The 14,947-nt window shown below is 33.2% G+C and overlaps 2 protein-coding genes and 1 pseudogene across 2 annotated transcripts; 2 read left to right on the top strand and 1 right to left on the bottom strand.

Annotated features, from left to right (window-relative positions):
* Nucleotides 1–3,814: 3,814 nt before the first annotated feature.
* Nucleotides 3,815–5,195, top strand: LOC114383594. Its single transcript, XM_028343289.1, has 2 exons — nt 3,815–4,195; nt 4,597–5,195. The coding sequence occupies exons 1-2, from the start codon at nt 4,025–4,027 to the stop codon at nt 5,056–5,058; spliced, it is 633 nt and encodes a 210-aa protein (XP_028199090.1). The 5' UTR covers nt 3,815–4,024; the 3' UTR covers nt 5,059–5,195.
* Nucleotides 5,196–5,900: 705 nt separating this feature from the next.
* LOC114385307 (succinate dehydrogenase subunit 5, mitochondrial-like) lies at nt 5,901–8,872 on the bottom strand. Its single transcript, XM_028345324.1, has 4 exons — nt 8,645–8,872; nt 7,541–7,851; nt 7,267–7,452; nt 5,901–6,257 (listed from the first exon to the last, which is right to left on the bottom strand). The coding sequence occupies exons 1-4, from the start codon at nt 8,787–8,789 to the stop codon at nt 6,201–6,203; spliced, it is 699 nt and encodes a 232-aa protein (XP_028201125.1). The 5' UTR covers nt 8,790–8,872; the 3' UTR covers nt 5,901–6,200.
* A 4,482-nt stretch (nt 8,873–13,354) lies between these two features.
* Nucleotides 13,355–14,807, top strand: LOC114385280 (annotated as a pseudogene).
* The last annotated feature ends 140 nt before the right edge of the window (nt 14,808–14,947 follow it).

Below are 14,947 nucleotides of genomic sequence, written 5' to 3'. Positions count from 1 at the left end.
TTGAGAAATCCTTTGCCCATTTTGCCCTCAAAGTTTGAGGGTTTTGAGCTTCTCCATGGCCTTGCAACTAAAAGCCGAACTTGGGTCTCCACCTATGTTCGCTTCGACCACCCATAAAAACTATAAAGAGATGAGCATTTCTCAACTTGTTTCAGTTCTGCGTGTTGCATTTCAAACCAATGATTTTCACAAAGTTGAAGAAGATTTGGTGAACATGGACACCAAACTTAAGGTAGAGATTGGGCCACTTCGGGAGAAGATCGAGGTGGAGAGGGCTCAAGAGGATTGAAGCCGAAGAAGAGAGAGGAGCAATGTGAAAAAAGGGAAGAGAGCCCCAGGAAAATTATGAGCAGTTGTTAAAGGAAGTGGAAAAAATGGTACAGTTTAAAATATAATATAAGCGACAATGATAAACAAAAATTTCTGTTCATTATAAGGATAACTATATTTCTTAATCTGTATATTATTTTTTAAAATGGACAAGTAGCAAAAAAATGGCTTTTATGACTTTCACAAAGTTCATAAAAGAATAACTATTTTGTTAAAATAAATTAACTTAAACACGTTCTATACAGTTTTTAGGTTTTACTAAAAAATATTATGTAACAAATCATATATATATATATATATATATATATATATATATATATATATATATATATATAATTTAAACACGTTCCATACAGTATCTTTTAAGTAAAGTTATATCTTAAATTATTTTTTTACAAATTCTCTTAATACCATATAAAGAAAATATTCAATAAGAATAAATAGTACATTTTATATTTTAAATCTAAAAATACATTTATTTTTTTATTTAATAGTGAGTACATAGAATAACTTTTTTTATTAATGTCTTTATCCTTAAATATAAGATTCTTTTAATTAATTCATATTTTTTAAGAAATTTAGTTAATTTAATTAATAACATTAATTTTGTATTATTTTTTAAAAATTATCCTTAAGACTTATGATCTTTCTCCTTTCACTTAATTACCTTCTAACTAATTAATTAATTAATGTGTCTTATTCTTCTTTTTACTTAGGTTAACAAGAAAGAAAATACATTTATCTTTTTGAATTCATAACATTAATTATAAAATAATTAAGGATATATTTTAGTATAAGAATAATTAATAAAAAAGTAATTTGAAAAAAGTATAATAAAAACGATAAATAAATTTTAAAAAGTACTCTTATATTTAGAGATGCAATTTAAATTTAATAAACTCACTTTGAAATTTGAATAGCCTATTAAATAAATTTTTACAATCAAAGTATGGGGGGGGGGGGGGAAACAGCAGTTGGTACTTGGTACACAACTTCACATGTTCTTGTTACGATTTGCGTTGCGTCCCCAAACCCAAAAAGGCTAGCTAGGGTTTTAGATCAGATCAGTGTGTAAGAAAATCAGTAATCAGTAATCACTCAGCATAAAATTTGTTTTTTTTTTTTTTGTTTCCGATGCAAAAAATGTTACACAGCAACACATTCATCATTCACTTCCTTTTGTGACAAATCGCTCATACCGATTAAGAAGATCTCGTGTAGCAGACTCACCGACATGGGTCCGGGGAAGGTCCACTGGAACGTTTTTGACGGAGTGAAGATAATCGCGGCGACGCCGGAGGCACTCATGGCGGAGATCGACTCCGCGATCTCGAATCTCGAATACTCACGCACCACCGCTCTTATCGACGCCGACGAGGGATACGACGCGCGCGTGGCCGACGAAGCCTACAAGGCGGGCTGCGCCGCCCTTGCCGCCGGCAAGCTCGACGAAGCTCTCCGATCTCTCAACCTCTCTCTCTCGAAGTGCCCTCCCGATAAGGCCGCCGCTCTCGCAAAACTCAACTCGCTAATCTCCCTCACTTCTCACCACCTTCAAGCCTCTTCCAAATGACACCGCGCAGTTACTTTCGTTGTTGCGTTCTCGTGAATCTTGAAGTGTAAAATTGTATCAGGTTAATCGTGTTTTTGTATGTCACTAAATGTTCTGATTCTGAATATGATTGTGATCAATCTCTTTTTTTCAGCCTACACTGGTGCTTGATCTTCTTGTTTCAGTTTTTATTACTCTTTTCAACATTAAGAATACGGTTCAATTAAAGAGGAAAAAAGAAACATAATGTAAAATTCACCATAATTAATTCAAGATCCACGAATTATGTTAAAAAAAATGCATGAAGTAGAAATGTTGATTATAAATATGAGCAAGGTTTTACAATATTTGATATTGCAGGAAATTGTAGATAAATTCAGTTTACAATTGTAAGAAACTGAGGCTGTGGTCAAAATTACAGCCACAAACAGTTTGCTAAACTGATAAATCCAATTGATGTGGCTACCATATTAATCATATTTTGACCAAAATTACAGTCACACTAGTTTTTAAAACCTTGAGTTAATTATGAGGTAAAGATCCAAACAAAACAAATTAGGTGGGACACGCTAGTCTTTAACAGAAAATTTTCATCATAGTGTGAGCTACATTGGTTATAATTCTTATTTGGACTATGTTTTACTTAATGGGCATTTGGCTCGTTAAGCTGCATGCTTAATTAGTTGGTAATGACACAACAATGATGTGTTCAATTACTGGCCTTTCCACTAAAAGGACGTGGTTAAGTGGTTTCCCTCGATCTCCCAAAAGATCTTACCATTGTAGCAATCATTTCTCTCTATTTCCATTTCACTGTCACAACTTATTTCACGAGTGGGAAAAAATTAATAATCATGGTTGTTTAGTTCATAGTTGCATAATTCTCTCAATGACCCTTAACCCTGTCCCCTATGTATATTAGCATGTTAAATTCACTGAACTGCATACTGAATCACAGTACCACATTATTGAATAAAAATCTTTTAATAATAATATCAAAAGGGTCGAATAATGTACCTACACCAATGGCATACATATATCCGTGCCCATACCACGTACATAATTGGTAATTACGTCTGTCTTATTTCCAAACTGTAAAAACAACCTTATTTTGACGTGAAGACCAGGGTATAGTTACATTACATTATTATTAACCAACCAACTTAATTGTCTTCACATGTCGAACCTGATTCATGAATCATGATGCAACTTATTTAGAATCTCGTGATGAATTTTTTTTTTATTAATAAATATTAATTATTAGTTTATTAGTTTTTGTTAACACAGGAAAAATCGAATACGCAATCTTTTTCTCTTTCTTTTCTTTCTTAATCACCCAATTAGTCCAATATCTCTACTCATGATGAGTTTGTATTTTTTAGTCTTATGTGTTCTCCTATGTTTTCTATCTAAAACTAATTCAGATCTTTATTCAACAAATATGAGATATTGATGGTGGAAGAAAAAAAGTGTAGTGTACTGTAGACACTAGAAATTGGTGGTCTCACTTTTACTTTTTTCTTTTTCCATCAACAGAAAATGTCTTCTTTTTTTTCTCAAAAATCTTTTTGCACGTACAACAGAATCCCCTTCCATGTCATGCAAGTCAATTTCACCTTTCAAAACGATGCAATAAGGACACTTAGCGCAAAACATAGCGATGCTCTTGTCCCTTTCTGGATTATTTTTTTGCACGAAATAACTTCCATTGGACGGTAACCATTAACCAGTTAACACAAAATACAAATTTATCAGATATATATAGCAGTATCTTTTGTGGGTGGCACGTCCTATTAAGCATGACTTTAGCTTCAAGTGTAACTCTGAACAAGCACCACTACTTAAGGATATAGATAATTAGATAAAAACAAATCGGCCTAAGTTACCAAAGGGTTTTGCTATTTGAAGTAGTCAAACAAGCATTTGAATTTTCTTGCCATTCATTGAAAAGTGTTAGTAGCCCATTTTAAATTGTCTTTACCTTAAAGAACGGAAAGCTTATTAGTGGGGGGTTTCAGTACCGGGCCACTGTCAATGAAGCATATCAATTTGAGCATCATAAAGTGTTTGTGTTTCTAGTTTCTAGTTGTTCAATATATATCCTCTCATGTGAAAAAAGTTGATCAAGTGATCATTCACACCATGGGTGGCGTCTTCTACCATGAAGAAAAGCCACCAAACCATACCAAGAGATGCAAATTCATTGCAGGGACTTTGAAAGAAGTGTTTTCACACTGTCAAACTTTTAGTTGTCTGAGGCTTTCAACTGCAAGCCTTGAGGAGGAGTGCCCCATCATTGATGATGTTGATGAGGTAAAGCAAGTACTTTCATCAAACCCTTTTGAAAAGTTCTTCACTTTGTTAAATTGTCTGTTATTGGATGAGCGTTTGCAAGAATGATTTTAAAATAACATGATTTATCTAAGAAAGTTTTTATTCTAAAAGCAAGTTAATAATAAAACTCAATATAAAAGTCTTGATCTAACCTCAGAAGAGCTAAAGTCGCTTTGATTCAAAATCAATTATAGACCCAAAATCAATTTCTTAACATGAAATCCAACCTACGAATATTTATCTAAAATTATGCAAGCTAATATTTTAACGTGATTCTGGATCATCTAACATGAATCCAAACATGTTATGAAGGTGAATTCCATGTTCAACTTTGAAGTAACCTTAGTTGTTGTCATTGTTCTTTTGTGCTGCTTCCTCAGGTGATTGTTTCAGAGGTTAGAAGCCAAGTTATGGAGAAACAAAAGCACAAGCCAAGCCCATTGAGAGAAGGTTTTTCCTTGGCATACTCTCCTGCAACAAGGGAACTGTATGTCACTCACAGTCACACAATGGCACCACAAGCAAGGGTGGTAGTAGGTGATGAAGAACACGACGAAAGAGAAGAGTTTTTTTCGGTTAAAAGTTGTCTCTCGTGCTGTTCTTCGAGTGCTGTGAGTGACCAAGCATTTTATTCTGTGAAGACAAACCTGTCTAGATGTTCAAGCATGAATGAGGTTGAAGTCTCAGAATATTGGAGACGTTCAATAATTCAAGAGTTTTGCCACTGCGAGGGATGGCCTTTTGGGCTGAGCCGTAAAGCTGTGTTACTTCCACCACTGCCTAAGTCACCGTCTGAGTCATGGTTGTCGCGCAAAATACAACGAAGTACCAAAGTTACCTGAATTTATTTGGCTTTTACATGTTCTGTTTTTTCCTGTCTTCATATATAGACTATATGAACTCTCGCACAATTAAGTAACACTTGATTGATCAATAATCTTTCCAAAATAACACGATCTTCGATGGCTAACTGGCTGAACACACCAGATTCAGATGAGAACTATTCATTCAATCAGATCAGTTTATTAAAAGAATATCATTCTGTATTTGAATCAAACAAATGTAGCTTCAATTTTTCTACTGATATAGACAAAATTGATGAATCACCAAGAACTATACATTCAATTATCGATTAGGAGCAGTCATTGGTGCACACACACAAATAAAATCCATAGTTTCCGTTTATCTCATCTCATAACTAAAATGGAATCAATTTCTAAACTATCCTTATTAAAATAGCATCCGTATTCAATTTATTTATTAGGCAAAGCCAAAAAATGGGAAAAATCTAAAGCCACACCACCCCTCTTTTTGCTTGGCTTGGTCATGGACGAGTTTCGTTTTGTCCAATACAAATGTCTCTGCATTCATAAATAAATATGCATTTCAATAAATTACCGTAGCTGCTTCCACGTACCATTTTTTGTTGTGAGAAGTACTAGCAATCCCCTCTCTAACACTATTATTAATTTCTGTAAAAAAAACTATTATTAATTAAAGTTTATTAGAAAATACAAAATAATGAACAAAACTCTTTGAAGAAGTGAGAACCATAAAAGTTTGCAATTTTCAATAAAGTTTATTCAATAATAAAAATGTGATCAAACGAAGGTGTTCTAGCTTTTCTTGTTCTGTTACACGTGCTTGCAGAGACTGGATGTAGATACAAATGAGTAGAACAATATAATTAATTAACTTCTTGACTTGTCATTTTCATATGATCAATAAGATATATACAAGTCCTTAGAACTTCACCAACATTGTTACTTGTTAACTTCGGAAAATGACATTGAGAACGAAACAAAACGTTGTTTAAGGATAATCACAGTTAACAAAGTTAAGCGCTCTCTTATTTCCATGCCATTCAACGCTTGACAACAAAAAGGTCAGGAGAAAACAAATCAAAGAGTCTACCGGCATCATCAAAAGCATGGATATGAAACAGAGACAAACAATTACATGCAATGTTTCTAAATTGTTGCTTCTATGCTCTTTGCTCAACATATGAACCTGCAAGTCCAGAGGTGCCAAGAACCGTAACCTGCAACAGAAACCTCAGATTAGATAAGGGAATGGGAATTGGTCTACAATTCTTAAATGTAGCAATGCTATTTCCTATGAGAGTATTTTTACAAAAGAGTAACGCTATTTGGTACGAATATTTTTTCATGAAAACAGTACGAATCCCATTTGTCTTATTTTGATTGGTTAATTGAATAATTTAAAAAATGAATACAATTAGGGAATTAACAGAAATCACCCAGGGGTGTCTTCGTATACAAGATTCGTGTATTAACCTTTCATACCAAACATTGTTTCCCTTTACAAAAACTATCACGAATGGCTAATAAGTAATAATCAATCATGGTGGGAAAGAGAAAGGGAAAATTGAAAAATAGAAAACGCAATTGACAGAACATACCAATTTTCCTTACATTTTCTCCTTTCCAGAGTCATTTTCCGAAAGCATATCCATACTACTTATTTTTCTTATTAGTAACTATACAGGATAAACTACCAACCAAAAAATGAAAGGAGGAATTTAAGAAAGCACAGGCAAAAAAGTTAAAATGATATTCCAGCAAATGTGTCAATAACATTTACCTGCACATTTTTTCAAGGACCTAAAAAATAAACCATGTCAAAAACTTGCAAATGCACACAAATTTTGGAAATCAGAGTTGTTGATGATGGCTGCAGTGCGGTGGTGTCAGCAAAGGGAGTGGCAGCTGCCAATTGTCGTGAAAGTGGCAGACTTTTTTGTATGTCTCACCTCACATTTCTCATTCAGCCAATGGGAGTGAGATTTATGGTGTAGGCATTAGAGTGAAACAGAAAAGAGAGAGACAAAGAGATACAGTGCAGAGAACTATGAAAACTAACACACAACACTGCAGCTAAGGAGCTCATTGATAAACTTGCCCCAGAACTATGAAAACTAACACACAACACTGCAGCTAAGGAGCTCATTGATAAACTTGCCCCCATTGGTCACCATACACAAACTACTAGATAAATAGGCAATAATAAGTTAAAATATACAATGATACCTTTCCCCATTCAGCACCAAGGCCACTGCATCTCATTTTTAGGTGAATCATCTTTGCACCCAATTCCGTCTCCACCTTCTTCCGCAGGTAGTTCTCATCAGGTCCAAAGGAATTCAAATAGGTGGAGTAGCGATCAAAAGTGGTACACAGAGCATTTTTTATATGATCAGGCAATGGCTTTACATCCTATAAAAGAAATTGAATTATGAGCTTAATGTGATGAGAATAGAATGCGATAGTGCAATTTCACAGGCACAAGTTTAAATTGAAATACCTCGCCACTTAATCCAATGCTGTCATCAAATTCCAATTTCAAGGAGACTAGAATCCCACCAAACTCCTCAATAGCCTCGGCTGCGCGAAACACATTTTCCACAGCCTCCTTGCCAGCTTTGTCATCAGTGTTTTTAGACAACACATTCTTAACATCAGATACAACAGAATCCGGAAGCTCACTCCAACTTACTGCCATCAAATCCTTGAAAGCATTGTAAAGTGCAGGGTCCTTAATATTGGGCACGTGGGTCAAATCTTCACTATAGAATCGCATGCTCCCTAAACCCATCGAGAAAGGAGACATGCATTCTGTGCATGTTTTTTCATGCAAAAACTAATTCAGCATATAACATCGATCCTCAGGTACAAGACCCCAGCTCAAAAATCATATAATCAACATAAATCCTGTTTGGGTAAATTTCCCTATAAGCATTTTAGAACAAGAAAATAAGTAGCTTAAATGAATTAAGTTTCTCTGTTAAGCTAAAATTAGCTTACGCAGGCTAATTCATAGAAGCTCTCTCATCTAGCTTCTCCGAAAGCCAATTTTAACTCTGAGAGAAGCTTAATTCATTTTACCTTCTTATTTTCTTTTCCTGTAAGTGTTTGTTGAGAAATTTATCCAAACAAGGCTAAAGTAAACTACGAAGCAAGTCCAGAATGAACCACATACAACATACTAGTATTTTTTATTTTTCTTTCAAGGTTTTGAAATTGTGGTGTGAACAACGAGTTTCATTATTAAAGAGAACCGTGACGCTAACAACAACACGAAAATTATCGTCCGCACAACACCAATTTTGAAACCAGAATACAAAAGCAATAGCAATAGATTGATTCAGCTGTGGAGTTAGATACCAATCGAAGTTACGAAAACAATAACGAAGAAACGTTATTTTAGCAAAAAATAAACAGAAATGAAGACTAGCTTCTTGTTCTTAAAATCGTCAGATTCAAGTACATTGAATATTGATTCAATCAATCAGAGACGTGATGAAATCAGATTAATTGGATCGAGTGTTGCAGGGGAAAGCGCGAACGACGCCGGATCAGTGATAAAAGTGATCAGAAAGCAAAACCTAATAGAACAGAAAAAGAGTACCTGAGTGTGAAGGAGAAGGAAGAGGATTGGGAGAGCGAGAGATAAGAGAAGGTCGAAGAACGACATGGTTGATGAATGGGAAGGCATGATAAGATCTGCAACTCAGTGATCGGAACAGTGGTCTCAGTCGCATCATTTTCTCCATTTTTCTCTTCTTCTCACACACACTGCGAAATGCAACTCGAAGATGCTCGCTCGCGACCTACCAAAAACGTTACTTTTGCTCCTGTATATTATGTTAGTATTTTATATTTGAGTTAAATGTTTAAAATGAAATGATAGTGTCTTGGCTCATCAATACAATGAATTTATGATAATTATTTTAAATGCTAATTAATTTATTATATATAATGAACCGTGAAGGAATAATTATATAATTTCTTTTTCTTGAAAGATTAAACATGTTAACATAAAAGTTTGGATGTGTTTATTAAAGTTGATTGGAATAATGGTGTGTCATGTTAATTGAAATAATATCATTTTAAATAGTTTTATTTTACTTTTTTGTATTTTTAAATGGTTCTATTTCAGTTTTAAGTTCTTAAGATGGTTTTATTCTGGTTGATCAAATTTGTGAAATGATACATTTTGATCATAACAATTTCCTTTTTTAGACTCATATATAAGAAAAAAAATAATATTATATGTTGGACTTAAATATGAGCAAACTAATTTTATCCTATTTAATGTTATTATTTTTAAAATATTTTTAATTTAATTCTAATTTTATTTTTAATGATTCTTTTATTCTTGATAACAAGTTTCAATGAAGAACATTTTATAAATAATCTTATTTTTAACTTGAGATTAGTAAAATTAAATAATATCAATTAATTTTCTTAATTATTGTGAAATTAGTTATTTTTACTTATATATGAGTTCAAAGGAAATATATATGATGTCATAGTCTAGTGAATATAGCTGAAGACATTCTACCAAAATTGTTTCTATTTAGATGGGTTGGATGTTATAATATATTTATTGTTTACAATTTTTTAGCATTACTAATTGACTTATGTGCATGTAAAGATCAATTTGAAGTTAGACACATTAGTCATCTGCATACCCACACATAAGTAAGTTAATTAGTGATGCTGAAAAATGAAAACAATTATTACATTACAACATCAACCTTTGTGATAGTTTTGGTAGAATGACAAAACCTTTGTGACAATTTTGCTAGAATGACTTCAATTAGATTCATTAGACTCTAGCATTATATGTAATTATTATGACTAAAACCTTTGTGATCAAAACCTCCACAACATTTGTTTAGGAAAGTGTTTCCTTAAGTTATTGTATGTGTCTAAGACAAAATCTTTGTGACAATTTTGGTAAAATGTTCTCAATTATATTCGTTAGTAACTGATAGGACCAAAATGGATTTTTTTTAAAAAACTTAAAAGTATCAAAATAAAATCATTTAAAAATATAAAAGATCAAAATAAAATTATTTAAAACATTGTCATTTCAATTAACATGTTATGTTATCATCCTAACTGACATTAACAGATATATCACACTTTTCTATTAATATAAAAGACAAAAAGTAACATTTAATTAGCCTAAAAAAAATAAACATAAAGTATCAAATATGAAGTTCACTACCTCCGTTCTTGTTTTTAAAGTTGTTACGTGAAAACCAAGAGATGTAACAAATATGGGTAAAATAGTATTAGTGTCTGAAGATCTTGAAAATGTCCTAAGCCAAAAACTTCATTAGGTTACACCAAATCACCAATAGATATATAATATTGAATTTGCGGTGTTGAATACCAGACCCGGAAAAAAATTTGGTAATTTAATCTTATCCTAAGTCTTATACATACCAAATTGAATCAGATCAAATTACCAATTTTTTTTTTTATGTCTCGTATGGTGGCATACTTGAATCTTTTTACTTTTGTAGGTTTTTGCATTTATAGAGATAGATAAATGTAAAGACTTTCAAAAACAAAAAATCCAAGTATCTCTTTCGGGAAATATGTATAAGAACTGCCACCATCAAAAGCCATCCTTACTACTTTAATTTGGCCATCAAATCTGAGTTGCTGATATCCATAATTTATTCCAAGAAACTCAACTTGGTATAAATCACATAGAATATAGTATGTGTCACATATAAATTAAAGAAGAATCAGAACAAACTTCAGAATAGTGCATAACTCATCAGAAAAGAGAAAAACATATACATAAAAACAAAAACAAAAAAAAACATGGAGATTTTCTAATGAAAACGATATAAAATATTCAAGAATAAAGCTTGACATTCTCATAGTGGAACTTTACAGAGTATTTGAAAAAAAACAAAAACATAGATACAAATGCATTAGAATAAGATCAAATTACCAAACAAATTGGGATTAGGAAATTCACTTAGAGTTATAAATTAGGATGAAGAGTTGTGGTCTACCTGTTGGAGAATTGTGTTAAAAGAGGATACAAATAGATAAGTGTAATCACTATTCACTTATCACTGTTCTCGCTTTGGTTCTGCATTTGTTCATGTTAAAAAACGCAATCAAATTAGATAAGCAAAACATGATAATGGATCTCTGTGCATTTTGAACATGACTCTGCGGCTAGTATTTGTTAAATAATAAAAATTGAAACATGTTTTTACCTCTCTGGTTATTCTGATGAGCCATTATGAAGATGGAAATAGACATGGAAACGGAATTGGTACCCGTGGACACCCACTTAAACCCATCCCCATTTTGACGGGAAAAAATTGAGTTGATTGAATTCGGATTTGGATTTTTTCCAATTCTTAAATTCGGGGGCGAGGATGGGGGCGGTTTTGATAATGCTTATATCTGTCCTCACCTTCGTTCCGTCCCTATTAAATCCCAAAATTATCCTTTATATATATATATATATATATATATATATATATTTTATAAGTGTATATATGTTATTGTTGTCCAAAATTGTATTTATTTTATGATTATTGTTTATATATAAATTTTTTTAAGATATTTTATGTGTATTTTGGGGGTGGGGAGAGGAAAATCGACCCTTGTCGGGTGTGGGGATGGGGGGCATATTTCTAGCCCCATCGATCTTCAGGGGCGGAGACGGGGTGGTTATGAGATTCGGGAGAGAGAGTGAGATAAGCAAAAATTGTTCCTTGCCTAGATGAAAAGAAAGAAGAACATTGGATTCGTGGAAAGATATGGGTCTGTCCGGGTTTGGTATACATTGGTTGCAGCCTGCATGAGTAAAAAAAATAGGCTACAAGTTATCACATGATCTTTTTAGTGTTTATGGGTTGTGTTTTACATGTAAGCCGCCAGCCAATCTTGTATTTGGATTTTGGCAGATGATATATTTAGGGTACATCTTGTACTCTTTAAAACTTTTTTCAATAATTTTTTTTTGCTATTAATATATATATATATATATATATATATATATATATATATATATATATATATATATTGTGTTTCTTTATATATTAATAAAATATATTTAATTTCCATCTATCAACAACAAATTATCTCACACAATGTGGTTAGATCTCTATTCATTTCATTTGTTACTTCGGGATAAATATCAACGGTCTACTTGTTAAGTTAACACAATTTCTCTGAAATATTATTAATATATTGATCGACTTAAGAATAACAAGTCAATGACAAGCTCAACTTTAACACAAGTCAAAAATGTCTTAGTGGGAATCGATTTGTGATAAGCTCACGATAAGTTAAGGATAACCCTCGTAATAAGGTCCCAACAAAAACACTTGTAATAAGCCACATGACTATTAGAGTCATGAAACTTGAAGTTCAATCAATCACAAAAGATATAAAACGTACATTGATGGTTACATGTTCTTGAAAAAATCAAATTTAAAATTCCCTTAATCAACCAAATAGAGAACGAACAAATGAAATAGAAAAAAAAAAACTTCTCACAAATGTCAAATGCTGCAGGGAGGAAGAATAATGAAGTTGCAGGCTAGGTAGAATTGTATGTGTAAATAGACATTTGGAGAAAAAAATAGGTTTCCATAATGGTATATCAAGAGATCGAATGTTAAATCTTTGGCATTTGGAGAAAAGGTTAAAGTTGCAAGAAGGAAAAACAAAAAGAATATTAGCAAAGCAGATTAGAGAAAATACCTGTGTCAGCCCAACAATACCTTTAGGTTCTCAACATCACACTGAAGAGTTAAATGAAAGGAAGAAGGAAGCTATTTTGGGGGAAACCTTTTATCATTCCCTTATTCATATATAGAGGCACAATTCAAATTCATGTAGTTATAGAAACAATGAGGCACATTAAAAACGCAGAAGATAAAACATTGCAAAAGAGAGGAAGATTTATTGTGCAAATAAATTGCCATTATGAGGAAAATTTGATGAGAGTATTAAATGAGATAATTATAAGGGAGAAAATGTTAATGAAAAAAATAAATGGAATTAATGTGAAAGTTTAGGATGAAAGATTTGTCTGATACGTAACACGATTTATATATATTAAGATTAGATTATATCATAAGCTACATTTTTTGTTTTGTTTTTAGAATAAACAAGATAAGGAGAGGATCAAATTTTGGCTTGTTAGTTTTATTATCTTTTTAAGAATTTGCAAAATTCAATAAATTTAATCAAATATATTATATTTTAAAATAAAAGATACCGTATAAAAATTATCTTAATTATATTCAATAGTTATAAAATCCATCACAAAATGTTAAACAATACGATGATTCTAAGGAGATACAAAGTTAGTTGACTTCTTATAAAAGAAGGGAAAAGAAAAACATTGCAAAATTGATTTTTTTTTAATAACAAAAATTAACAATTAATATTTATTAGTAAAAAAATAATAACTATATAATTTGACTAACCCTCATTTGATGTTACCATATAAGAATATACTTCATGCATCTCAAAATAACTGCAGTTTTATTCTTTGAAAAGAATTTCAAATTGATTGATTTTTTTTAATTTTCAATGAAATATTTAAACACTTATTCCAATTTTATCTTATAATAAATAATGTTGTTTTGAAAGACTTAATAATATATTTATTGAAATTAAGAAAAATAATAAAAATATTTTAATAAAATTATCTCATAATAAATACTAATTTTTATTATACTAATTCTCTTAGAATATTTTTTTTTTATCCCTATAAAACGGAGAGATTAATTTATTTATTTTTATTAATCCTCAACCTATCAAATTTTGCATGATGAAACCTTAGTGACACCAAGAAACCACAGTTCTGGTAACATAACACCATCCAAAGTTAGCTATCTATCTCTCTCCATCATCTCTTTCTCCCCTATGGACAACGACACAAACCACCTCAGAAGTAGCACACGATTTCCCCGGTCTCATCCGTGTATTCACCGATGGCGGCATCCAACGTTTCACCGGAACCGACTTCGTTCCACCCTCCACCACTCCCCACGTTACATCCAAAGACATCACTCTCCACCCTCACTCCACTACTCTCTCCGAGCGCCTCTTCCTCCCAACACCACAAACCGCCGCCGCCACCCGCCGCAACAACCCACCGCGAGCTCTCTTAATCTACTTCCACGGAGGCGCCCTCTGCGCCTCCTCCCCCTTCACCGCAAACTACCACAACTATGTCGCCGCAATTGTCGCCGAAGCCAAAGTCGTCGCCGTTTCCGTCGACTACCGGCTAGCCCCGGAGCTCCCTATTCCGGCGGCGTACGAGGATTCATGGGCTGCACTACAGTGGGTGGCGTCACACCGTAATAAAGATGGACAAGAGCCTTGGTTGAATGAGCATGCAGACTTTGGTAGGGTTTTCTTGGCTGGGGACAGTGCTGGTGCAAACACTAACTATGCTCCTAGGCGACCCGGATTAGGACATTGAAGTGGAAATCCTCGGAGTGGTTCTTGTCCACCCGTATTTCTGGGGCTCGGTTAGAGGAGGCGGTGGTGGACAGGCTGTGGCGGTTTGTGAGCCCGATGAACCGGGTTAACCCGGTGGTGGAGGGTGGCTTTACTATAATGCTTTGAGTAGGAGTGGGTGGATTGGGGTGGTGGTGGTGGAAGTTGAAGAGACTCTTGGCGAGGGTCAAGCGTTTCATCTTCATGATTTGGTGAGGGATAAGGCTCAGAGTTTGATCAAACGCTTGGGTCTTTTCTTCAATAGAGACCAGCCTCCTGCAATTTGATTCACATTGTTTGGTCTTTCTATTTTCTGTTATGTGGTGTGGATCATGCACGGTGTGACTTAAAAAGTAGATGACTGATAATGAACTAGATAAACATTTAATTGTCACATCACAAGGACAAGTAATAATCAAAACATTGA

The sequence above is a fragment of the Glycine soja genome, chromosome 14, assembly GCF_004193775.1.
Source record: "Glycine soja cultivar W05 chromosome 14, ASM419377v2, whole genome shotgun sequence".
NCBI classification, from domain to species: domain Eukaryota; kingdom Viridiplantae; phylum Streptophyta; class Magnoliopsida; order Fabales; family Fabaceae; genus Glycine; species Glycine soja.
This window is presented reverse-complemented; position numbering and strand designations above follow the sequence as displayed.